General features: G+C 34.5%; 2 protein-coding genes across 2 annotated transcripts; both read left to right on the forward strand.

Annotated features, from left to right (window-relative positions):
- Window positions 1-109: 109 nt before the first annotated feature.
- Window positions 110-3972, forward strand: LOC108989453. The gene is made up of 4 exons (XM_018963056.2): window positions 110-668; window positions 2428-2469; window positions 2735-3070; window positions 3237-3972. Exons 1-4 carry the CDS (start codon window positions 567-569, stop codon window positions 3471-3473), a joined length of 717 nt encoding a protein of 238 aa, XP_018818601.1. The 5' UTR covers window positions 110-566; the 3' UTR covers window positions 3474-3972.
- Window positions 3973-5976: 2004 nt separating this feature from the next.
- LOC108989455 lies at window positions 5977-6924 on the forward strand. Its single transcript, XM_035692702.1, has 2 exons — window positions 5977-6162; window positions 6334-6924. The coding sequence occupies exons 1-2, from the start codon at window positions 6054-6056 to the stop codon at window positions 6804-6806; spliced, it is 582 nt and encodes a 193-aa protein (XP_035548595.1). The 5' UTR covers window positions 5977-6053; the 3' UTR covers window positions 6807-6924.
- Window positions 6925-25454: the final 18530 nt, after the last annotated feature.

Consider the following 25454-nt stretch of genomic DNA (forward strand, 5'->3'; position numbering starts at 1 on the left):
CCGGACAGTACCAGTTCTGAACACTGCATTAAAGTACTTTTCCGTTTGGCATTAATGTTTCGGCCCTCTTTCAACGACCCATTGAAGACGTTTGAATGAGAGTAACGTTTAGAAACTGCAGATGTTCAACAGTTCGTCCTTCGCTCAGGTTTCACTCCATAGACTCGATTCCAGTTCCGGCATCACCCCGAGGTGGGATTTCTCCTTCATGCCCTAAATTGCGAGAATTATCTCCACTTCCTCCGAGCTGCGGTGTCTTCGTAAGCTGTGCTCAGGTTTCAATCGGTTCCCGTCAATAAGCTGTGCTCGAACCAGCTGGAGCCTCAAATCACTCCTGCACATGAGAATCTCTGCCTGTAATCTCTGCATTAGCAGTGCAATGTGTACCCCAACCCAGCGAATCTCTGCCCCTAAACCATAGCCCCTGTTCTGCATCCTTTCCACGAAGAGAAGTGACCTCAACAGAGACCCGTGGGCAATCGCGTTGTTCGATTCTGTACGAACCCCATTCACTGTTCGCGTTCTTCGTCTGGTGCCCAGTTTCCACTCCAACCGTCTTCAACCCAATGAACCGGTGCAAGTCTCGCAACGGAAACCCCAAACGTCGCAATAGATGCCTCGCCGCTCATAAGTCCATCACCACGGGTCCCAAGACACGCTCCTACCAGGTAAATTCCCTTCGGTTTCCCAATTTGTATGATATGTATGAGCTGTGATGGGTCGGTTAGAAAATCAGAGGAGGCATCATTTCGCTTCGTTTAATGCCTCGCTAAATTGCTTCAAATGCTCGCTTAAACTCGGGATTTATTTTTTTGCCCATTAACATGGTTGCTTAACTGAAATATGATCTGCAACATATAGAGCATATGCCAAGAATCCCACTCCGAGAATATCTTTGCAAATGGCATGTATGCATTTCACACTAATGTTTTTTGAGATATGCTTTAGTGTTGAGGTATAATCTGTATGACATGCTTATTGTGTAGTTGGTTAATAGAAGATTCACGTATGATGCATTGGGATTTCAGAGAGACATGGGAACTATAGAGTCTGCAATAAGGGACTTATCTGTTCGATTTAAACATGTCAATAGAGAAATTAACTTCATACCTTATTTTCTTGATATGGGGCTAAGGTTCCTTCAACTTTCAAATCAGCTTGGACTGATAGATTTTTAACATAATAACTTGCGGTCTGATAGTATTTTAATATGAAGTTCTTAACTACTGTCATATCTACCTTGTTCCCCGAATAACAGCCAAAGGTATTTTAATGTAGTCTGAGAACCAATGGTTGGGAACATGGATGCATTTGGTAGATTGCATCCAAGTGAGTTCATTGTTCTTGTGGGCTACCTATCTATCTAGCTTTCCATCCCTCCTAATCAAGATTTCCGATCCAATTAGATAGTTGTCAGTCTTCGTATATAGGTTGTGTTTGATGGGACCAAACATAACTCATCGAAAACTACTCTTTAAAGTTTAACATGTTGAACATTATAGTGGTGCCGAGGTTTGGAAATTTAGTAATGGGAAAGTAGTTGAACGTATAGTCTGGAATTATAAGGCACAGAAGCAAACAAATTCTAGTCTGGAATTTTGAAACCATACAGCAGCAGGAAGAAAATTAAACAAAGAAATTACTATTCATGCTTGACCAACTACATCATCACAAACAACTAAAGCACTGAAAGTTATCAACATTGGGCCCTTTCTGTGACCTAGCAAGATGGGAAATTGGTTCTTTGTTTTTCCTCCCATGGCCATCTTCATTTCTTTTTTTAAACTTCTTTCTTTACCCCCTTCTTTTGTGGTCTTCATTCACTGTGTTGTGTGCTGTTTGAGGGATGGGGAGGGACGAAAGTGGGGCACCATAAGTATAAGATCCTCCACATCCTCCACCCCACCTTACTACTTCGAAAACAATATGGGAGGCCTTGCTACTTTGAAAACATGCTGCTTGTTGGTACAATTCAGCGCATCAGGCTGAATTGAGTGCCTTTCATTTCTTGTTTGGCTTTCATTTCTTGATTGCCTTTCATTTCTTGATAATTTTAAATTCCAGGAAATGTTTAATGCTACATCCGTATATTTCTAACTTGCAACAATTGCCTTTCATTTCTTGATAATTTTAAATTCCAGCAAAACTTGCAACACTTGCCTTCCATTGAGTATTTTAGTTAGGTGTACGGCTTAGTGCAGAAAATATGTTCGCATATTAGCCAGGTCATGTATACATATATTAGCAAACATTATAGAAAATATGACCGGGAATTTTAGTAATTTTCCAGTAAAATAGATGCCTTTCATTTTTTGTTTTACTACAAACATTTCTATATAATTGTTGATACATGAATTATATTACCGAAGAAGGTCTCCCGCTTTTGCCTTGAGATGGAGGTCTAACTTATACCATTTCTTGATGTAGCGTTACTATTTACGCTCAACATCCAGGTCATCCTCTCATAAGGTATGAATGTAGTCGCTTCATTCCATATTTTAGCATAATAACCAAGCGAGATTACCTTCTCCCTTCGATTGTTTTTGCCTACTTACTTCACGATAGATTTCATATTACTACAATTTCCTGTCATTATTTCCCAACTTCCTTAGTTCATAAACATGTCAATGTGCCTTTTGTTCACCATGTAATGGTGAAATGGAACAAACCCAATATGGGGTGTTTGATATCTCACTGCATGTGCAATCGGTGGGTTCATTTGTTCATATATTAGATTTATATGGAGAATGAGACAATCGATTCGACCCGGGATGCAAGTTTATGGGCAGATGGATTCGAGGTTATACTTATAGACATATTGTACGAAGATACCCTGATGGGTAGCCTGAGGGGAGGGAGGATCACGAACAGTGATCATGTAAGGCTTGCTGAAAGGTTGTCTGCAGTAGGGCCAAGAAAATTTAATTCTGATCAAGTTAAAGGCAAACTAGCTCGTCTCAAACGCAGACAACGGGAATTTACGGATCTTATGAAGCAAACTGGATTGGGGTGGGACCCAGAAAGGAAGGCACCAGTAGCTAGTGAAGAATACTGGGCGAATGCCCTTCGGGTACTACAATCTATTTAGCTCACTTTCAAATGCTTCAACTACTATATACATGAAGTCCATATATTCAATGATGTGCTTTGAAGTTATTTGTTTATTCTAACCACTTTGTTGGGCCCTTAGGCTTTGAAGTTATTTGTTTATTCTAACCACTTTGTTGGGCCCTTAGGTTAGACCATCATGGAAGAATTTCAAGACGATGGGATGCGCAAAGTATGAACAACTTTGCGCAATATTTGGCTGTTCTGTGGCTACTGGTACAATGCATAGGGCTTCGACAGATCCGGCCCCAGACAGTGACGATGAGCACTTGCTTGATGAAGAGATGGGGAATCGTGGGACACCCCTCGCAGATCCGGCCCACCCAAGACGCATCCATTCACCAGCAAATGAGCGAGACCCTTGATGCTATCAGACGCAGTTCCGAAGCTAGAGAGAAGGCAGCATTGGAATCGATCGAGTATATAAGGTTGAAGAAGCGCAGTAAAGGCGACACTAGCATGGAGTCATCTGGGGTGTTTGATCTCCAAATGCATTGTATGAAATTGCTTGAAGAAGTTGAACCTCCCCTACCGCCCGAGCAATTTAACAAGGCATTCGACCGATTGTTGAGCACAAAAGTCCAGAGATCGTTTGTGTCAATCTCTGATACTCGCAGAAGTTAGTGGGCTTGGAGTTTGAACTGATTGGTCATGGCGGATGATTAGTTTCGGTTATGAAGGCCTAACTATTGTTTTCTTTATTTTAAATTAGTTTATTTGCGGGACGTTTCTGTTTTTTCAATTGGTGAACAACGATGAGGGATTCCATATGCCTTTCTATTTGAGTACGTCTAGTTTGTTAATTAGCATTGAACTTTAAATTGTTTTTCCCTGCACTTTGTGGTATTCGTCATGAGATGATGAATTTATGTTACATGCTTATTGTGATTGTGGTGGTTATGATATCTACATACTTGAGTATGATGTATTTGAATGTGACATAATTCCAAAATGTTCCCGCCTTCATATATGTATAAGCATGAACATATATGGCTGATGTCCCAGTATATAATCTCAAACCTAAGATTAAGAACCTTCCTTTTTCCCTGGATGTATCTCAAACCTGTGGTTCAAACCTTTATTTTCTGCCCCCTTTAAATGATTTATTTAGCTACGTTACTAGGATTTTTTTTGTATGTCCTTACTGGAATTTTTCCTGGAGTTAAAAGTTTGTCATGTGTTCTGAGTTAGTGGCTGACACAAGATTTGTGCAATGGTTGAGTAGGTTGAATTATAACTGAAGATAAGAATGTAGATGTTTTGAAGTGGATTAGAAACAAATCAATTTTGCTGCAAACATATAGATATTATTTTAATGCAATATTGCAGCAAAGATATAGATATTATTTTAATGCAATATTGCAAATAAGACCTTATAAGTGACAGTGGAATATACTCTCAGCTTGTCTTGCACGTCTACCACTGAAACTAAAATTTGTGTGCACCTATCCATGCACATTGCATTTTGTTCAGAAATTTGTATGTGCCTGTTTTACTTTTGTAAGAATAAGAAGTATTTTTTACTGAGTTGAATATAGGCCTGTGTTGTCTGTTTTGCATTATTTTGATCCGTTTTGACTAGGGGTGAAAGAATAACCGACCAAACCGTACCGACCGGTTCGTTGGTTTTGGTTCCCTAGACTGAAATTTCATGAAAATTGGTTTGGTCCGGTTTTCATGTTTTGGGGACCGAATCATGAAAACGGGACCGAACCAAATTAGATATATATTTAATTGCTTTATATTATGCATATTATATACTATATATATTATGTATATTATAAATTTAATAATTATAGCATGAAATTCTAATTTTATTATTTATGCTTCCTTGATATTGGCGCACTCTTATTCATTAATATTAATATTGAGTTTTTAACATGTTATTGTTTATCCTTATATATTAGGCTACATTCTAGGTTACATAATTACGTTTTTATTAATGTTTTGATAAGTAACATATATATATATATATGAATATATGTGTATATATATATATTGTTGTGACTTTGTACAAACAGCATAATATTTATCTAACTTATCATATGTAATATATATCACATATTAGTATAATATATAACACTTATATATTAGGCTACTAATATACTGTTTTTTGTTTTTGGAATCACAAGCATTCCGTTACGCGTAATGGAAACCAATAGTAGTTCGGAAGAAGCCCAATCGATGGAGACAAACAGCGAGATGGAGGACACATGCTCAAGTACGTCTCAGAGGAGCGAGGCGGATGATGGAATCTACCCATCTCATTCGAGTGGAGATGAATCGGCAGCGCAAGAGGCGAACATCGTGTACATGATGTTCATGGCATCACAGTTGTCTGGAGGTCGAGTTCATATGCCCGAACACAATATTGGCCTACGAGGGGATCAATACATTCAAGCAGTCTTGAATGGTAAACCCAGAACTTGCAGAACAATGTTTCGAATGGAGGTGCAAGCCTTCCGTTATGTTTGTGACCTCTTACGAGACTCATTAATTATGGATCGTACGGAGAGAGTGTCTGTCGAGGAATCATTAGGAATATTTTGCCTTCTTGTTGGGCATGCACAAGGTCAACGGATCGTTGGGGACCGATTCCAACATTCAAGCGAGACAATTAACCGCCATGTGAAGACTGTGATGCGGGCACTACATCAGCTTGGGAGGACAGTGATTAGGCGCACTGAGAACGATGGGGTCCATCCTTACATTACGGAGAACCCCCACAATTATCCATGGTTTGAGGTAAGAACTTTTCTATATATGTCTTATGGTTATCATTTTATTGTGCACGTATATTTTATATGATAATTGTTATGTAGAAATGTCTTGGTGCTATGGACGGCACAATGATTAACGCCCGAGCACCATCTACGCTGAGTAATGCATATAGAAATCATCATGGTCAAATCGCCCAAAATGTACTATGCCTATGCGACTTCAATATGAAGTTCACGTATGTATATACTGGCTGGGAGGGTACAGCACATGATGCAAGAGTATTCCTGGATGCATTGAGTCGACGTCGGAATCAATTCCCATGGCCACCCGAAGGTAAACATTGTACTTTATATATTAGTTACGTAATTTTAATTATAAAATAACCTAGAACATTGTACTTTATATATTAGTTAGGTAATTTTAATTATAAAATAACGTAGAACATAATTTGAAAAAGCAGTTATTTTTTCAGGTTGTGCCTTGATTTCACTTTGACTTTTGCAGGCTATTATTACCTTGTCGATTCCGCATTTCCATGCATTGAGAAATTTATGCCTCCATATCCGCGAGAGAGGTATCATCGGTCTGATCGTTATAGCGGTCGTCAATTCCGAGGATATAAAGATTATTTCAACTTCCGACATTCCTCGCTGCGCAACATTATTGAACGTACATTTGCGTTATTGAAGAATCGATTTCAAATATTGAGTGCGATGCCTCGCTATCGCCCTACGAGGCAAGGGATGCTTGTTACCGCATGTTGTACGCTGCACAACCTTATTAGAACGGTAACGCCAAATGATGAGTTCATTCAGGCAGCATTGACGCTTCAGTTTAGTGAAGAAAATATGACCGGGAACGATGAGGCAGGCGAGCCCTCTGAAGTGGTTGACATGTCCCATGAGTCGGCCGGAGCTATGGCAGCACAGAGAGATGCGATTGCGATCCCCATGTGGGAAGATAGGTTTGGAGCATGAACGTGTACAAGTTTATTTGAAAACACTTTATGATTTGGTCATTACTTAGGTAATGACAACTGTTGGGAATGTTAATGAACACTGGGCGATTTATTTTCTATTGTTTGCAAACTTATCAATTGCGGGTGACCAAATTTGACGGCTTATAGTAAATTGTAAATAAACAATATATGAGGCTATAATATGATATATAAAAAACAATATATAATATACATATATTATGATATATGTATATTTTCATACTAATAAAATACCACCAGATATTCATATAATATATATATAATAATAATTTTGTTATTGTTTTTTTCCCAATAATTGTAATTGCCAACGTTAAGCATATTTATATATATAAAGATAATGCCATAAAAGAGCACATATGTTCAGCATGACAACAGAATAAAGGGGCGGTATCATAAGAACCGTTATTTTTACATTTGACACCATTGTGTGCAGGGAAATGTTTAAGGTAACATTAACTGACTTACATTATCATTAAGTTTATACATTTTAACATGACATAAGAAGGCAATAAATAAAACCCAAGACATGATCAACGCACAATTGTACTTCAATTTCATTGTTTGAAACTTGCTATCCTCTTTTTTTTTTGTTCAGCCGCTAATCTTTGACTTCGACGTTCTGCTAATTGCAACGTTCGCTCACAACAAATTGGTAGAGAGATTGAAGCATCAACCCATTGAAAAAATTCGCACTGGTTTTTTGCCTTATAGTATCGACAATTAAAAAAACGCCTCCCAAAACTTATGGGCTTGGCCGACGTCCGCAGTTTGCATGGCATGCCACAATAACATTGTGGTATTCGTCCCACTAGGAGCTCCTCTTGTAGCCTGATAGGATCGGTTGAATTTATGGACACACTGCTTCTGGTTGCCATAGTTCTTGAACATAAAAGTTCAAACGAGAAAGTCAACAGGTTTGGAAGAAAATGGTTTTTCACATTCCTCCCAACATATGCATTCCAGCGGGTCTGTATGTAAGCAGAATCATCAAACGAACAATTGGATGAGAATACGATTTGTCAATATATATACTAATTCTAATCGTATTGAGATGTTCTTTGAACCAGACTCGGGTACTTTTGCTGCTTGTTGGTACAGTTTTAGGGAGTATGGAGTAAGTTTCAGAGTAATTTGGTGAATGAAAGCATTCACCAAGAAGCCAAGCGCCAAACAAGCACCGAGTCAGCCCCAAGTAAAACACTGCTATATAATTAATTGCAACCTACATCTGGTTATTTTTAACCCCGTACATTGGTATATAATCCAATCTCTGAGTAGAAAACCAATACATCCCCGACGGCAGAATACCAATAGCCTTGAATGTGTTAAGGTGCAAATGCATGTATTTAATTAAAGCAAGAAAATTGGAAAATAAGCAATGAAGAAAACACTGGGAGACGTAAGGAAAACCACAGCCGAAGTACATGCAAGAGCAAGACAAAAAAGTGAAAATACAATGAATTGAGATACCTTGCAGGTTGATATGAAAGCAGTGAAGAGAATTTATCAAAACCAAAGAAGAGCAAAACTTTAATCTTTAATTTCGACAATCTAAATTTCATGACAATAGTAAAGTACCAAACATCTTGCACAGGTTCATCAAACTTTCGTAGACCAAAACAATCAACAGAGCATCATAAACCTAAAAAAACCATAACCTAAATGCCGATGTCAAGCAAACCAATTGCATCACAATTGACAGCCTAGAAAAAACATGCAACCCAAAACTGAAAAGAAATTGATGGTTTTTTAGCACAGCATGTAGTAATGGAGCCAAAGAGTATTTCGAATGCCTTAGTGCTTCAGACACTGCTTCAAGCACTAACTTGACACAGAGAAACCCATTGTTGCTAACGAGAAACATGTGGCATAGTCAGTTTTTGGTAAAGATTAGCATAATATAGTTTTCTAATTGTTTGCAGGGAAATCCCACTTGCTTAGCAGAGTTTCCCAGTGAACATACTTAACAACTTCCCTGAGAGGGTGTTTAAATAGGGCCGATATTACCGCAGATAAAATGGAAAGCAAATAAAGGATGGCACAACTCAGAAAACGCAAACTAAAAGCTCTGGAAAGTAAAAAAAAAAATGGAACAGATATGCTGGTTCAAGTCCAGGAGCAAATCCAATAAACACCGAAAATAAATAAGTTTCTAGCTGAGTTCATTGACCTGAGTCCAATGAAGTGCCAGCCGAAAAGGGATTCTTTACAATTATACTACTGACCCGTAGGATATGTGACACCTAATTTGAGAAATGGTGCACGAACACAGACCAAAGATTGCATCCACCATTACAACCGGAACCCTAACATTTCGAGTATCCAATGATGCAATTTCCAGTTGTTTAAGACGCTCAAGAAAGTATGTACAACAACAACATGTTCAAATCAGACGAGATCACACTGAGATCCCCACAAATGTTTGCATTAAATCCAATCAAATCAATGTTTCAACCGAGATTCGAATCAAATTCAGAAAACCCTAGTGGGTCGATCACAGAGATTTATAGCATTACATCTAATCAAAAATAGGGGAACTTACCTTGTTCCCAGCTGATAGTTGTGTCGGAGAATGTAGTTGAACTCGAGAGTCTGCAAACGAATCCCGTGGTTCCGTCCAAGGATTCAGCTGGGTTTGGGAGGGTCTTCAAACCCCCACAATCACCCAAAGGTTGAAACGCTGGACTCGCGGCAATATCCAAGATCGTTGCACAGACCAGGTCTCACTTGTGTTTAGTTGAACGTATTGAAAATATGGGGCGCGGAAGGATGATCTGGGACAGTGAGGGGAGACAGACGAACGGGCGAGGAAAGGCGTTTCCAGAATAGTGGGGAAAGAGATGGGCTCAGTGAGGGGAAAGGGATGAGACGGGAGATCCTCTCCCGAGGTGGGTTTGCCATTAATGCAAACACTGTGGACCCACGAAATTATGTTTTCGAGGAAGACAAAATTCTCATTTAACTTTACTTCCAAACACATCTAACTATGGGACCCATAAAAATTCTTTAACATATCAGAAAATTTTCACTCCTAACATCTTCATACTATTTACAAAAATCTCAAAATTCTCGTCTCGTCTCACTCCCCAAACCTGCCCTAAGTAGGTCCAAGTAAATCTAGTGTGATCATCCACTAAGGTAAGAAAGTATCTAGAATCATTATAAGTTGAAACAGAACAAGGACCCCATATATCAGCATGAACGAGATTGAAAGAAGAACTTGTATTATATGAATGAGTCTCAAAAGAAAGCCTTTTCTATTTGGCTAGAGGGAAAACTGTACAATGACCATCATGTTTGCCTGAAAAACTAATATCTGGTACATTCTTTGAAAGAAGAGTTAATCAAGACATAGAAGGATGTCCTAATCTACTATGCCAAATTTTGGAATTTGTAACAGAGTTCACAGTGTTTGATTTTGGTGGAAACTCAACAACATAAGCACTTGATTGTTGCAAGATGTATAGCCCAGCAGACTTTCTAGCAATCCCAATCTCCATGGGGTAAATTCCTAAATAAAACAAACATCAGGTAGGAATATAAAAGTGCATTTATGTGATGAAGTAAGTTTGCTAACCAAAAGCAAATTATATGAAAAAGATGGTACACAAAGTACATCTTTGAGAATTAAATTTTCAGACAATTTAATTGTGCCAAGATGGGTGACTGGTACAGTATTGTCATTTGGAAGCTTAACAGAAATGTTTAAAGACCTTGTTATGGAGGAAAAGATATCAATGGAATGAATAATATGGTCTGTAGCATCAGTGTCTACAATCCAATTATTCTGAGATATTGAAGAAGATGATAAACAATTTGAAGAGAAACTGGAAAGTATCATACCTTGGGTAGTTTGAAAAGGAGTGTTAGAAACTACATTGGCTGCTTGATGAGTGATGGTTTTATTAGATTGTGAGTGGATTAAAGCTAACAATTTTTTACAGTCCTTTGGAGAGAAATGCATGTTAGTACAAGACTCAAAAGGTATATCAAGAGATTGGCTCATGACTTGGTTTGCTGATGAAGACTTTCCTTTCTGTCGAGAGTTGGTAGATTTGAAGCCTGGAGCATAGCCGTGTACTTTATAACATTTATCAACCGTGTGATTAGTCATCCCACAATGAGTGCAAAATAATTTTGCTCTTCTGTGCTGCTGATTTCTAGGAACAAATCTTTGGCCTGATGAATTTGATTCTTGCATTTTACTCATAAAAGCAATAGTGTCAATTGTACTAGTTCTGTTAATTGCTCTTTGTTTCTCTTCTTGGACCATTAAAGAAAATACTTTGTTTATCTCTGGTAGAGGTTCCATCATCAGAATCTACTCTCTAACATGAGAGAAACATTCATTCAATCCCATTAAGAATTAAATGACATGTTGCCTATCTTGATATTTCAAGAATTGCCGAATGGAATCACAAGTGCAAGTTCTTAAAATGCCACAAGAACAAGTGAGAATTTGATTGTAATCAACCAATTTATCCCATAAAGACTTGAATTTCGTATAGTAATCTCTTATTGACATATTAATATCGATAAATCTTTTTGAAGTTGAAAAATTCTTGGCCCATTTCCTTGTGTGAATCTATTCTTGAGATCTTGCCACATATCCTTAGCAGTTTGCGCACAAATGATACTGACCCCAATTTCTCTTGATACAGAACTGATAATCCAAGAAGATACCATATTGTTGCATCTTTCCCATAGAACACTCGAAGCATCTGTTGAAGCTGGTTGAACAATCGATCCATTTACAAATCCAATTTTGTTTTTTGCCTTCAATGCCATTATCATAGATCTACTCCATATATGGTAATTTTCTCCAATGAGAACGTTGGACACCAAGATTGTACTTGGTGAATCACCATTCTGTAAATGGTATGGACTGCCCTCCATATTCGTAGAGTTTGAAGCAGAAACGGAATCTGAATAATGGACATGGATTCTCTTTCACTGATACCATGATACGAAGTAAAAGAAAGCAGAGAGAGAAGTCTGAAAAAGATTGAAACTGAACTTTATTCATTTTTCATATCTTTACAATCTAAATCCTCTGTTTTTATAACCAGAGAATAGAAGAGTGAAGTAAAGAAGGAAATAATAGAAATAACAGAAAGTAAACTAACTATTATATTCATCAAATAGAATTATTACATGTGTTGCAGTATATTATGTATTTATTATCTGTGATAGAGACAATGGTCATTAGGTTCTAAGATAAATGATGCATCGGGTAATTAACTTTTATCACTTAAAAGAGCCTCCCCAAGCTTGCTCAAACCCTAAGAAGTCAGCTGTCTGCCTTTCAAAGCCCATTTCAACCCCAGCCCAAGAATAACCTCGGCTTTCCATCAATGGACTTTTTGTGAGGATGGAATGGCTATAACAAAATCCGAACGCAGTACGACCATATATTTTGGTCAACAAAATGACGCTTGGGCCATGAACTGATTCTCATTATTTAATTTAGTGATGTAATATATAATTAATTCCCAATTCTCCCAACCGATCTCGTCTATTACTTTCATGAAACTTCAAATCGTGGATACCCGAAATCTTACGTAAAATAAATGATGGTAGGAATAATTAAGTAGTAGTAGTTATAATATAAATATAAGTAATTTTACTCATTATCTTAATTTTTATCATTCTCTCATCATCTTATGATGTGATATTAGATGATTAAAGATTATTTATTATATTTTATTTTTAAACTTATCATCTAATGTCACATCATGAAATGATGAGAAAATGAATGATTATTGATCTAAGGCCATATTATCACTTGATCTATAAACCTTTTAATCACAATATGCGCGCTAGCTTATAATATGCATGATTAAGTCAATGTTTTTTAGTGAGTTTGGATTCCAAATTCATCTCAATTCATCATTACAACTTTTTCAAATCTCAATACAAAATATAATAAACAATTCAATTTTTTTAAATTTTAAAATAATAATAATATTAAAAAATAATATTCTAATAATATTTTATTATCTCAACTTAACTCAATTCAACTCACTTTAACATCCAAACACTGTCATTTTCAGTTGGACATGATTCTTGTAGATACCCGCCATGACTCAAAATGTCAACCTACATCAGTGGGGGCATGCAGCTAGCTAGTGTGTGTGTGTATAACTTTAATCGGACTCATGCACCTTTTGTAATGTGTGCCCATGCCAGTAGCACTATTGCTTTACTATTTAATTTGTTTGTCCTATTTTTAATTTTAGTACTTTTGTTTGTTTGTTTGTTTTCTTATAAGCTAGGACGGATGAAATCAAAATCAATGATATTAATGTTGGATCGGATCGGATGGGGATGGCCGCCTAGTCTTCCCTTACTTTCTTTTTGTTCGATTTGAAATATAAAATCAAGGGTTCATTCGAGCGAGTACATGAAGAACATTCCTATGGTCCTTATAATAATAAGTTAATGGAAAAAAAGAAAAAAGGAAAAACAAAAGAAACAAAGTAAAGGGCCAAAGGCGCACATTCTTGATATGTGTCGATGGGGTCTGACAATGCATATATATATATATATATAGATTCCAATGATCTTCTTACAAAACATTAAAAAGAAAGAAAAGTCATGTACGTCGACTGATCTTTTTCTTCTGTGGAAGATCGACAATAATGGAAAGGAGTTGAGAATTAGGGCCCCCTACTTGAGGATATATGTAGTCACATCTCCATCAATCTCAGTAGAAAGTCCGCTACCTTGTCCTTCAATAATTATAAAAAGTCCACCATATGGGGGACCCTAGCTAGCTGCATTATATATGTTGGCAACTTTCCTTTCGCATCTCCATTTTCCTAATTCATTCATTATTGCTCTTTTTGATGATTGCTGTTCTTTTATATATATATATATATATATATAATATATATATTTATATATATATATAATATATATATATGATAACTCTGATCTTATAATATAAATTCATATGACAATGCTAATTAATGTGACTACATTATAAACATTATATAGACAATATATAAAAATCTCATATAGAAACCCTATTTTCGCTCTCTCCATTTTCTCTCTACATAGTCACCCCCTAAAAAAACTTAGACTAGAGGAGGGTTGGAGCTTTAGCTCCTCCCTTTCTTCCTCATCCCTCATCCCTATTCCTCTTGTTTTTCTTTTGTTTTTTTGGTTTTATTTGTTTTTTCATTCACAATAGGGCGAAATGTAGATATGTTGTTCTCCGGAGCTAGGTGACCACCACGCGCCCCACCGCAAGATTTCAAAGGAGCCGATCCTTCACATGGATGAAGAATCTCATCGAATGGAGCGGCGCATGAGCCACATGCTCGGCCCAAAGTGCATGCGTGACATTCACGTGCCACTGCAAGGGGAGCTCTTTCGCCTCCATGTGCGGCTTTTTTGGGATCAGAGCCATCAATTTCTTCAAACCTGACGTTCCACCTTTCTTCCAGGGTGGTGCGTGTTCCTCATGCGCCATCAGAGTCTCGGTATTTGCATTTTTTTTTATTTCTTCTAAGGTTGAAAATACGGATCTACAGCTTTCCAAGCTGTATTTTCTCCTATATCTTTTACGTTTTATTTTTTATTTTTTATTTATTTCCTTTGTTTTAGGTTTAAAGAAAAGAGTTGTGCTACACAGAAACCCTACACCTCTACACACCACTTAAAAATATGTGATTTTACTTTTTTATCCTTATATTTCATATTTCAATTTAATATGAAATATGAGGGTAAAAAAGTAAAATCATATATTTTTAAGTGGTTTGTAGGGTGTGAGGCTTATGTCTAGAATTTTTCTAAAGAAAAATATAGTCTCTTGAATTTTTGTTCATAGAGTGTGTCACCTACTCCCCCTTAAACGGAGTATGAGGTTATTTAATTCTGTCTTAGGACAGAATGTGAAATTTGTTAAATCTTTCTTAGGACAGAATGTGGGGTTTGCTAAATCTGTCTTAAGATAGAGTACTGTCCCTCAGACAGTTTATCTATAGAGAGTTATAACAATAAATTAGACCATGTTAATTACAAAAAAATTTGTGTATTAGGAAGAAAAGTTGCATGGCCTGGCTGCTTAATTGACTGGGGCTTGTAATAAACAAAGAAATTAGCCTTGCAGGCCGGGCTTAATTGTCAGCCCTCCTTCCATGCTAGTTATCTGGTCCACGAATTAATTCTGAGCATTTCACACAGGGATATTATAATCGAAGGTCTCTTTGTGCATAGTGAATTGGACCCCATCTGGCTGTGGAGTCATGACTATAATTGAAATAGCTCTCTTCGGTGTGTTTGGTTAAAATTAACTCAATCCATCCGAAATCAATTATCATTAATAAGACTTATTATTTTTTTAACTTTTTATAAAAAAAAATTAAATCTATTTCAACCTACTTCATACGATTAAACACATCAATAATACCTACAAAATATTACCATTTATAGATAATTCAGATACCTACAAAATATTACCATTTACAGATAATTCAGATAAACTGACATAACTCAGTATCCACTTAATTTGTGACAAATGCTGCACATGATATGGTCGCGGGTTAGGATACCTCTAAACCACATGAATTTAGAAAGTGCAGTACCTTTTCGAGATCACTTGCAGCAATGGTAATGGATTTGGTTCAAGGGAATCTTATGCATGATGACATGAGAGCTAGGGCCGACTTGCGAAAGCAACTATTGGTGAGCAATATATACGTAGAGGAAGACTACAAGAGATTAGGCAAGCGAAGAGTTTGAGTGGATGGCCGGCAGTTGACAGTGATATTGAGAGAGAGAGAGAGATCAGAGAGAGAGAGAGAGAGAGATTGCAGCAGCATGCGAACTTGGCCTAGCTAGCCCTTATTGGTGTGCGTGCTTGATGATCGATCACTTTCTTTTGTCTTCCCTTTAGCATGTGGTAGCTTTTTATCAGACTTTATTCCTCTATATGCATGCATACCTTTTGGAACATTATAGAATAAAAAAAGGGTGATTAATTCCCTTAATTAGCTCGTTTCGCCGAATTGTACATCTAATATTATAATGCGCGCGCGGTATGTTGCCATTGGTGATCAGTAATCATAGGAATGCGACAAAGAAAATGTGGGAATACAAAACAGTTGCCAAAAAAATATACTCATGCAACCCCATGAGGGTAGTACTGATGAATGCAAGAATTTGCTCTTGACCACATGAAAATTCAAGTTTATAATAATTAAGACAACAGCTGATCATCAAGATCATGTGGATTGAGGCTTAACTATTAATTCTGTCAAACTTACGAACTACTCTGTTGTTTTCACTTGACACTGATGATCACTAGGTTGACTACTGCATTCTGCTACGTACTCTTATTGAAACATTAACCATTAATGCTGAATTTTTTTTGTCACAATTCTTGATAAACGATAAAGAAACCATTCCCTTCCCAATTCCACATAGGCCTATATATATATATATATATATATATATATATTTCTCATTGAAAGCTGATGCATTTTTTTTTCCGGTCTTAGTATTAAATTAAATTAGGAATAGGAATCAGAGATCATGAGTGGAGTAATTTATTTACATTATCCAAGCAGTAATTGGATTAGGATCAGTACTACTAAGAAAAACAAGCAATTTGGTAATATTAATTCCTTGTTCATCAAGGGAATATATATTAATTTGGAATCTATAAATTAATAAGATTGCTTCTAAAAGATATGGTGGCTTTCGTACAAGCCTCAAGTGTGACTTTAGCCCAAGATGGTCGTCTCTTGTGAACAAAGAAAAGAGAAACGTCTTTGGAGACTAGTAATTAAGAGTTTGCTTGCATTGCCGACCGACTGTCAGAAGAAAAGCTTGAGCACCACAAATTAATGTCTTCCGGTCCATGGTATGCTACAATATTTCTGAAGCATATATTATATATAGCAAAACTCCTTTCGATCCCCTTATCAATACGTGAGGCTTATATATAGATATTGAAGAATATATATATATTCTTCAATATCTTAGATTTTATAATCTCCAATTTCATTCTATTTACTAATTTATAAATGTGTCACTTTAAAATTAATTATGATATATGAACAGATATAAAGGATAAAATTTAAAATAAAAAATAGCATTAATTGTTCTTGAAAGACATAATTTAGACGTTATTGCTTTAGCTACCACCTCATGAATTATTCTCATGGCTCTCTTTCATTCAGGGTTCCACATCATGATCATGAGTAAATATCAAGTATCAATATAATATATATATATATATATATAAGAATTCGTACTTAATTATGAAGATCCCCCAAAAACTAAATTTCAAAGCTTCATAATTTCATATATAGGGCCCTTAATTGGTTATCAATCGATTGGTGGTGTTCTTAACGTACAGTGCTTCCCACAAATTTAATGGGATTTTCTTCCACATGGGCTGTCAACTTTTAACTTATGGCCTATATATATATATAGTTGAATATCACAATTATTGGTCTCACTCAAACTGTATGTATAGCTAATAATATTACATGAATCATCGATCGATCTCGGTGGATTCCTCCAAACCCTTACAAATTAATGCCAATATTAATAATGCTGATGAGGATCGGAATTAACCAGATGCATGTCCAGTGTCTAACCGCACGTACAACTTGTTATCTTGTAAAAAGGAATAATAACATTAATTTTAGGTGGCTCAGCTTCAATTTGGAGAGCCTAGCTACCATCTCTAGCTCGTTAATTCCACATTATCGATTAATGTCAACTGTGCATTATTCTGCGTTGCATGCATGGTGGTGTACTTAATTTATATATAGCTAGTCGATCCAGTTAACCAACTGCAATGGTCAAAAGGAATATCTTATTCTCGGATATTAGTGATCTCATAGAGTTTTTGTTTTTGTTTTGTTTCGTTTTTTTACCGAAATTGAATACCTAGAGTGGGAGAAATTTAATACATACATATAAGATTTATTGAATATTTAATACTATCTGAGAAATTTATTCAGAAAGTGGTAAACAGTATGAGATCTAATTCATGTGTTTATCTGTCTTCCAGTACTTTAATTAGACCCTAAAATTTGGTAAAAAATTCTAGGAGATCCAATTAAATACCTTATTCTACTGATCTAAACCTACCCAACTTCAAATATTTCTCAGACCCCACATACAGTGCCATGCATGTCCAGAATGCGCATGCAGTACTGTAACTAGATCAATATAGTGCAGGCCGAATATTTTGTTCTTCTCTTTAAGATCGATATATCTTGTAATTATAGTACTTGACTGCATGCTGGAACGTTGCAATGAGCTTCCTCTTCAGCATTCATCATGGATTCATCCATGATGCATGAGTCACATGACCAAATACGTACGTTAACTAAACTTTAATTAATTAGATTTCCTTCAACGACTAGAAAATCACAGGTAAACCTTTACCTAGATGCATGCTTCAAAATGGTTACTCATGAAAAGATCACTCACCTCTCTCTCTCTCTCTCTCTCTCTCTCTCTCTCTCAATAAACTCCACTAAATTAAAAAAGAGTCATTACAAACCAATTAGAGTTAATGTATGGAGATCTATACAAAGCATTGCATTAATAATAAAGGGTCAGGTTTGGGGCAGTACACTCGATCAGCTAGCTAGCTAGAAGATGACATGAGGCAGGTTATATAACTGCAGCACTTTATAAATTAATTAACATGCACGTTGGAACTGCCAATTATAAGTCAGCTTGTGCATGTCATGTATATATGTACACGTACATACGATGATAAGAATACTTCATCAACAATAACCCCTATATTATATACATATATTATATGTTTGATCCTCCGATCGATCATGATTCATGACCTCTTTGGTGACCGTATGCACGTGTGATCTGGCATATCAAGCTAGCAGGGAATTATTCTGTTCAAATACGACATTCTGATCTATACCTAAAACTCGATGTTGCTTCTTTGAAGAGATTGTCAATCCTTGAAAGATCAGTGCAATAAGCTTAAGGTAATGGGTCAGTGGGAATATATACTATCAGGGGGAGGTTATATTGGGGGAGGTTCATGTTCACTAATTAATGGAGATAGGAATATTGTTAGGAGCTGATCAGGATCACATTAGTTGTTAATTTGTAATTATTACCTTCGTCATTATTAACACACACATCATGATGTACAAAATCTTCAACCGTGCTTCAAAAAGAGAATCAAGAAAGCTGCTCCAAATTGTCCTTTTCCACTCTAGCTAGTAGACTTTGGAACATATGTTCAATCATGTGATCATGAGCATCTCTTCAATAATGTTGCCATTCACTTTCGATCGATCTTCTTTATTTAAACTTACTGCAACTCTGTGGATTAGCAAAAACAAATTATGATATTCATGAATCATGACATCGGCTCCAGCTAATTAGCTTCTGTCATCCATATGTCTGCATTATCTTAATTAGAAAACTAAACTCTAATTAGGGAATTAAATTCTGTCATCCATATACTAATTAATATTTTCTTGGTACGAATTTAATAATTTGCGGGTAGTTTTCAGTTGGATGCACGAGGCCAGATAGTACCATTAATATAATGTAAAGATCAATTATTTTGTGGTTTCATTCTCAATGAAATAGATCAGGATTTAATATATGGGTACATTAAGGATAGGATATATCCATCCTATCCGATATATACTCGATCATCATCATCATCATCATTATCAATATTATTCGTATTGTTATTAATTAATGTTGCCGCTGTTGCATGTTAATGTTACCATTAATTAAGATTTATTATTATTTTTTATAGACCGAATCAATTAGGTCGTGACCATTATAAGTATGATTAGATCATCTGTTCCTTAATACAGTTAATAAAAATAACACTGATTTAAGCTGATATACTATTTTGTTCGATCCCTAGTACGTACTAGTTCCCTCATGAATATATAGCTTCGATCTTCATGATCTCCTAATCTCAAAAATCTTATTCATGTTCATAAAATATATTGGGTATGCACATACAAATATGTAAGTTTCATGATTAAATTTATATTATTAATTTTTCTGAGTGTTAATAATTTGTGAAAGTGGAGGGGTCGTGTGGATTATTCTAGATATATAGATACTACATGATTCATATATATATATATATATATATATATATATTTCTTACTGTTGTGATCTCGCTATATATATGTATTGATCATGTAGCATTATCCATGGATTAGTCCTCATGATTTTCTTCGTAAAAGATCAACTAAGAGCTAATTCATGAAGGAATAGAAGTTAGACAATGTAGAATTCCTTTACTCCATATATATATATATATATATATATATATATATATATATAAACACATCATGCATGACGATTCTTAATGGCCTGGAGTCAAGTTCATTGTTAAGATGCATTATGATAACTAAATTAAGAGTTTAATAATATTGTATCGTTAGACATTGTGTGGACCATATCATCTCAAAAATCTATATATTTATTTTAATTATTTTCTTGAAGGAAAAAATAATTATTTAAAATTGTGCCATCTCTAGATCATCAGCAAATTGATCAATCCACTTACTTATTAAATATGAAAAGCATATATTAATTCGTTCGTGTAACCAATGAGATTTTCAATCAGATAGCAAAAGTGAGCAGAGGGAGTAAATTAAATGGTTATTAGCACTAATATCACCCTTTCTCGCTATGATTATAGAGGGGGAAATGCAATGAAAGAAGGAGATTCCCACCTTCCGCCTATGAAATCAAAGGGATATATATATATATATATAGTGTAATGCTAGATATAACTAGTTTTATTAGAATGTGTAAATCTAGCGCACTGTTCTTGAAAAAATTTACGTGAGATATATTATTAAAAAACCACATCTCAAATTTACCTATTTTTTTTAAATGAAGTATTGCGCAGAACTTGCATATCCTAAAACTGTATGTATATATATATATATGTATATAATATATACACTTTTTTTGCCATCATCATGCATTCATCAGTAACGTCCACATATGTCGTGAAACACATGACAAAGCCACAATTTGACCAAATTCCATGGAACATGAGTACTACAACTGCCTGATGGAAGCTTCATATTTAAATTAACTAATAGCAATTTTCAACATAAACGTGTACAATGTGTACATGGGCGTTTTCTCTGTATTGCGTACACTTTTTGATTTCAATGGACAATGAGCAGTCATGACTCATGATGTGGGGGCTTGGTTTGAATCCAGTACTACTCTTGGAGCTGTGAGTACTTTAGCTTAAAGCCGGCCCGCTTATATAATATATATATATATATATATATATATATATATATATATTCCAATCTATAACCCGAAATATATACGTGCAGTAAAAATAATAATTAAAAAAACATATTTTAAGCCTTTTCAGTGTCCAAAATTGCAGTTAATTGACACGAGACAAGTTTGATATATAAATCTGTACATAAATGATTGGCCTCATAAAAGTTGAAAATAACTCTTACATAAACTAAGAAATTAAATAGTGGGTATACATAAATGCATGAATTTTCAAATTTTATTTGCTTTAATTTGATTCGTTTGAAGATATATGCAGTCATTTAAAATATATTATTCGTGCCGATCATTCACGTAGTTTTGATAAAAGCAATGAAGGCAGTACTGACAGTTTATAAGGAGATCGAGATCAAATATAGCAGCCTAGCTAATTATAAGCAAATTAAAACAAACAGATTATACCGATGGAAGTTGGTAGCTAGGCTATTAACTTCGTCATTGCAGTCGTCCTCATTAAAGATTGAGAGGAAATCACACCAACCTTGTTTCTTTTTTAAGAAAGTTTCAGCTAATATATATATATATATATATATATATATATATATATATATATATGTATGTATGTATGAGTAATGTTATATACCATACTTTCATCCTATTTTAATTATATTAAATAGTATGTGGTATATTTATCACATTTAGATCATAATAAAGAAACATTCAATAAATGATTATTTAATGGTGATAAATGTGTCACATCATACTTAGTGGAATGGAAGTCTGATAGTAGTATGGTGTATAGAATTTTCCTATATATATATATATAAGATATATCCCTGCTAATAGACTGTACAAATTAAGTAACTATATATATATTTCTAAGCAAGTTCGATATATTATAATTAAGAGATACATAAATACATGAGTAGGGGCCGGGGTAGGGGAATCCCGACAAATACCCTTTCTTAAGAGCATTCTCATTGGTTTGGTCAAATGTATTTTTAAAATTTAGTCAATATCACACTTTTTTACATTTGCCTATTCCATGTAAATTCAATCCCCACATTGAATTAGTCATTCACTTTCTATATAATAATAAAATATTATTATTTTAATAATTAATTAATTCATTTATTTTTATCACATTTTATAGTTCTACCAATTAAATGTTAATAATAATTATATTCTAGTTAAATTAATATTAAAAAAAGTATTATTAAATGTTAATAATAATTATATTCTAATTAAATTACTATTAAAAAAAGTTTTATTAAATGTTAATAATAATTATATTCTAAATGTTAAATGTTAATTATATTCTAATTAATTTAATTTGTTTGCTTGGAGTGAGAAACTAATATTTTAATGTTTGATGAAGCAATTGTAGTTAGCTATATTTGAAGAATCACTGTAGCAGAAGTCTAAAATTTTACAAAGATGCTCAATCCAATGTGGTGGTTTTTTGGCATATATTGGCTAAAGTTTAGCTATCATTGTACTTTGGCCAAGCCAATGAGAATGTTCTAACTAGTGCAACACTATATAGAAAGAAAAAAAAGGCACCGTAAATAAATAAATAGTTCCTACCATTTTCTAATAAGAGGGAGCCATACAAAGTGACGATTTTTATACAATCCAAGAGTGGGATTATAGTTCCATGACCGTAGGCTATGGTGATTGTAGTAGCTACATTTGGTCTTGAAGTGGCTATTGGGGAAGTCCATTGCCTCATTTTCACGATCATGTGATCAAATATGATAACTCTTATAATAAAAATTCAAATAAAAAAATTTAAACTTTGTCACGTTATATGTTGTTGCAAGACTCTACACTCTCCCAAAGGAATACAAGTTATTCTCATGCCAAGAGCAAAAGTGAAAAAAGTGGAGCTCATGAGTTGTGGTAGAGATAGACTAGTAATGGCCTAAAGAGGAGGTGGTGATCGTAGGGCACCAACAGTTCGAATATTTTACTAAACTCTTTAGATATATATATATATATATTTATATAAATAAGAATATCCTAACAAAATTTGGTAAAAGTAATAAGGAAATCAGGAAGATAGAGGAGAAAATGGACGGATTACAATTTGGACTAACTTCGGTAGACTTTGACAGCATGTGGGACCCACGCACCTGTCTCCTTGCAGCCACAACAGTCAGATTTGAAGGATCTAATGGTGGAAAATCCGTTTGTCTGGTGCGTGCAGTGAGAAAAGCTTCCGGAAGGGGTGGCGTGTGAGGTCCACACGCAGCGATTCTCACGAAATCGCCACTTCTCTCTGAACGATTGGCAACCTAGGAGCCTTCTCATGCCACATGGTGCACATGTATGTCAGATGTTGCTGGAAAACTACAAATTTATCTTTTTCAATCTTGGAGGAAACAAAATAATTAAGAAAGTGAAATTAATTTTATAGACAAAATAAGTAGATGGAGAAAGAGGAGAATAAAAAGGAGGGGAAGCAGTCCTCTCTTCAGCAAATTAAAAAATTAGATCTAGGCTTTTTGAAGACTTTCTAAGAGAAAGCTTCTAGATTAGTTAGGAACGCTTATATATCTATTACTATATATAAAAGTGGAGTCATATAATTTCGACGTATCATTCTACCTATAAAAATATGCATTTTACCCATTAAATTTGAAGTGTTATATTTGTGAAACGGTAAACCTTTTAAAAATAATGTTTCATTATAAACCATTGTAACTTTTAAGTTTCATTTAATTTCTTACATATAAATATATAAACTGATTTAAAACTCTATCTAAAAGCATTAATTCAACATTTATATTATTTTGTATTTTAAGCGGAATCATATGACTCCGATGTGACATTCTACTTATAAAAGCAGACATTCTACCCATTAAACTTAAAGTGTTATATTTATGGAGCGATAATCCTTTTAAAAGTAATGTTTCATTATGAAGCGGTAATCATTTTAAAAATATTATTTCATTATAAACTGTTTTAAGTTTTAAGTTTCATTTCATTTCTTATATATAAAGATATAAACCGATTCAACTCTCCATCTAAAAGTACTATTTTAATATTTATATTATTTTTTCAAATAAATTATTCTATAAACCGTTTCGAATTTTTTTACTATTAATTCGCTCTTTCTAAATCTCTCTTTCTCATGCACAATAATCTACCCGTTATGCGAGATATAGTTTCGTATTTATAAGGGACGAACGTCCCAATAATAACCGTTCAAATTTTAACTTTGTTGTTTGAATGATTTTTGTATTGTTGCGCTTTTTTAAGACGAAATATGAGTTTCATTTCTAAAATTGACTTTTTGAGACAGAATTAAATTCATCCCAATAAAAATTCCGTTTCATAGGCTCTTTATATATATAGAAAGATATATGGTATAAAGTAAATAATTTTACGTGCAGTTATAAAATATATAAATATTATTTAATTTTTTTTAAAAAATAAAATTTATTATTAAAAAATTAATTTTTTAATATAAATTTTATATTTATTTATTTATTTTAAAATAATTATACAATATTTATACACTCACAATTATAAATATTATTTCTTTATATACTTTTCATTAGAAGGCTTAGCCTGACACGTTCTGATTTACCATATATATTACATACAATCTACATTTATTTAAATTAAATAGCATCAGCTGCATGGAATCAGAAACAAAAACAAAAAACAAAAACAAATGGATCGAGATCTGACACCCACAATTAATATTATATATATATATATATTGACCAATTGAGCTTAATTAAACGATCATATTATTGCATGTAAACTAATTAACTCCTAATTTCCCGGCCATTAATTTGCTACGGATTATAAATATCTCAAATTAATTAACTTGTTTTTCTTAATCATGTGAAGAATCTTGCAGAGGATTAATGAGGCATTTCTAGTACTGTCTTAACTATTTATAATATATATATATATATACGAGTATGTTTCCAAGAAATATCCACATCGGCAGGTGTTTATTGGTACAAATTAATTACCTTTGCATAATTATTATTTTTTTATACAAGAGCGTTGGAGTTTCGAATTCAGATTCTTTATTTAAAGAATCAGATCATATTGCCAACTTATGAAGAATTGCCTTTGCTTTGCATAATTGAAGACGAAGAAGAATAAAAAGACATATATGGATCGGCAAACAATTATTATATAGTTCCCATTAGCTACATACAAATGACAATTTGGCATATGACGACTTAAGTTAAAAATATCACTAAAAAAGATGACAGGAAAAGTGCTGATTAATTAACAAGTAGTGGTAGGATGAGTACGATTAATACCAATATGTGGGGATCAAATCTTCCCCAAATCCCTTCCCAACTTCATTGGTCCACGGGGGGCGAAATCCGTCGCCAGCTAGCATGACATG

This window comes from Juglans regia, chromosome 7 (assembly GCF_001411555.2).
Source record: "Juglans regia cultivar Chandler chromosome 7, Walnut 2.0, whole genome shotgun sequence".
In the NCBI taxonomy this organism is placed as follows: domain Eukaryota; kingdom Viridiplantae; phylum Streptophyta; class Magnoliopsida; order Fagales; family Juglandaceae; genus Juglans; species Juglans regia.

Bases quoted from the DNA above. Each gene is read 5' to 3' on its own strand.
- LOC108989453 (XM_018963056.2), top strand. From the start codon at position 567: ATGAACCGGTGCAAGTCTCGCAACGGAAACCCCAAACGTCGCAATAGA. The intron at 2,470-2,734 runs GTATGAATGTAG...TTCATATATTAG, and splicing joins CCAGGTCATCCTCTCATAAG to ATTTATATGGAGAATGAGAC. The intron at 3,071-3,236 runs GTACTACAATCT...TTGGGCCCTTAG, and splicing joins ACTGGGCGAATGCCCTTCGG to GTTAGACCATCATGGAAGAA.
- LOC108989455 (XM_035692702.1), top strand. From the start codon at position 6,054: ATGAAGTTCACGTATGTATATACTGGCTGGGAGGGTACAGCACATGAT. The intron at 6,163-6,333 runs GTAAACATTGTA...TGACTTTTGCAG, and splicing joins ATTCCCATGGCCACCCGAAG to GCTATTATTACCTTGTCGAT.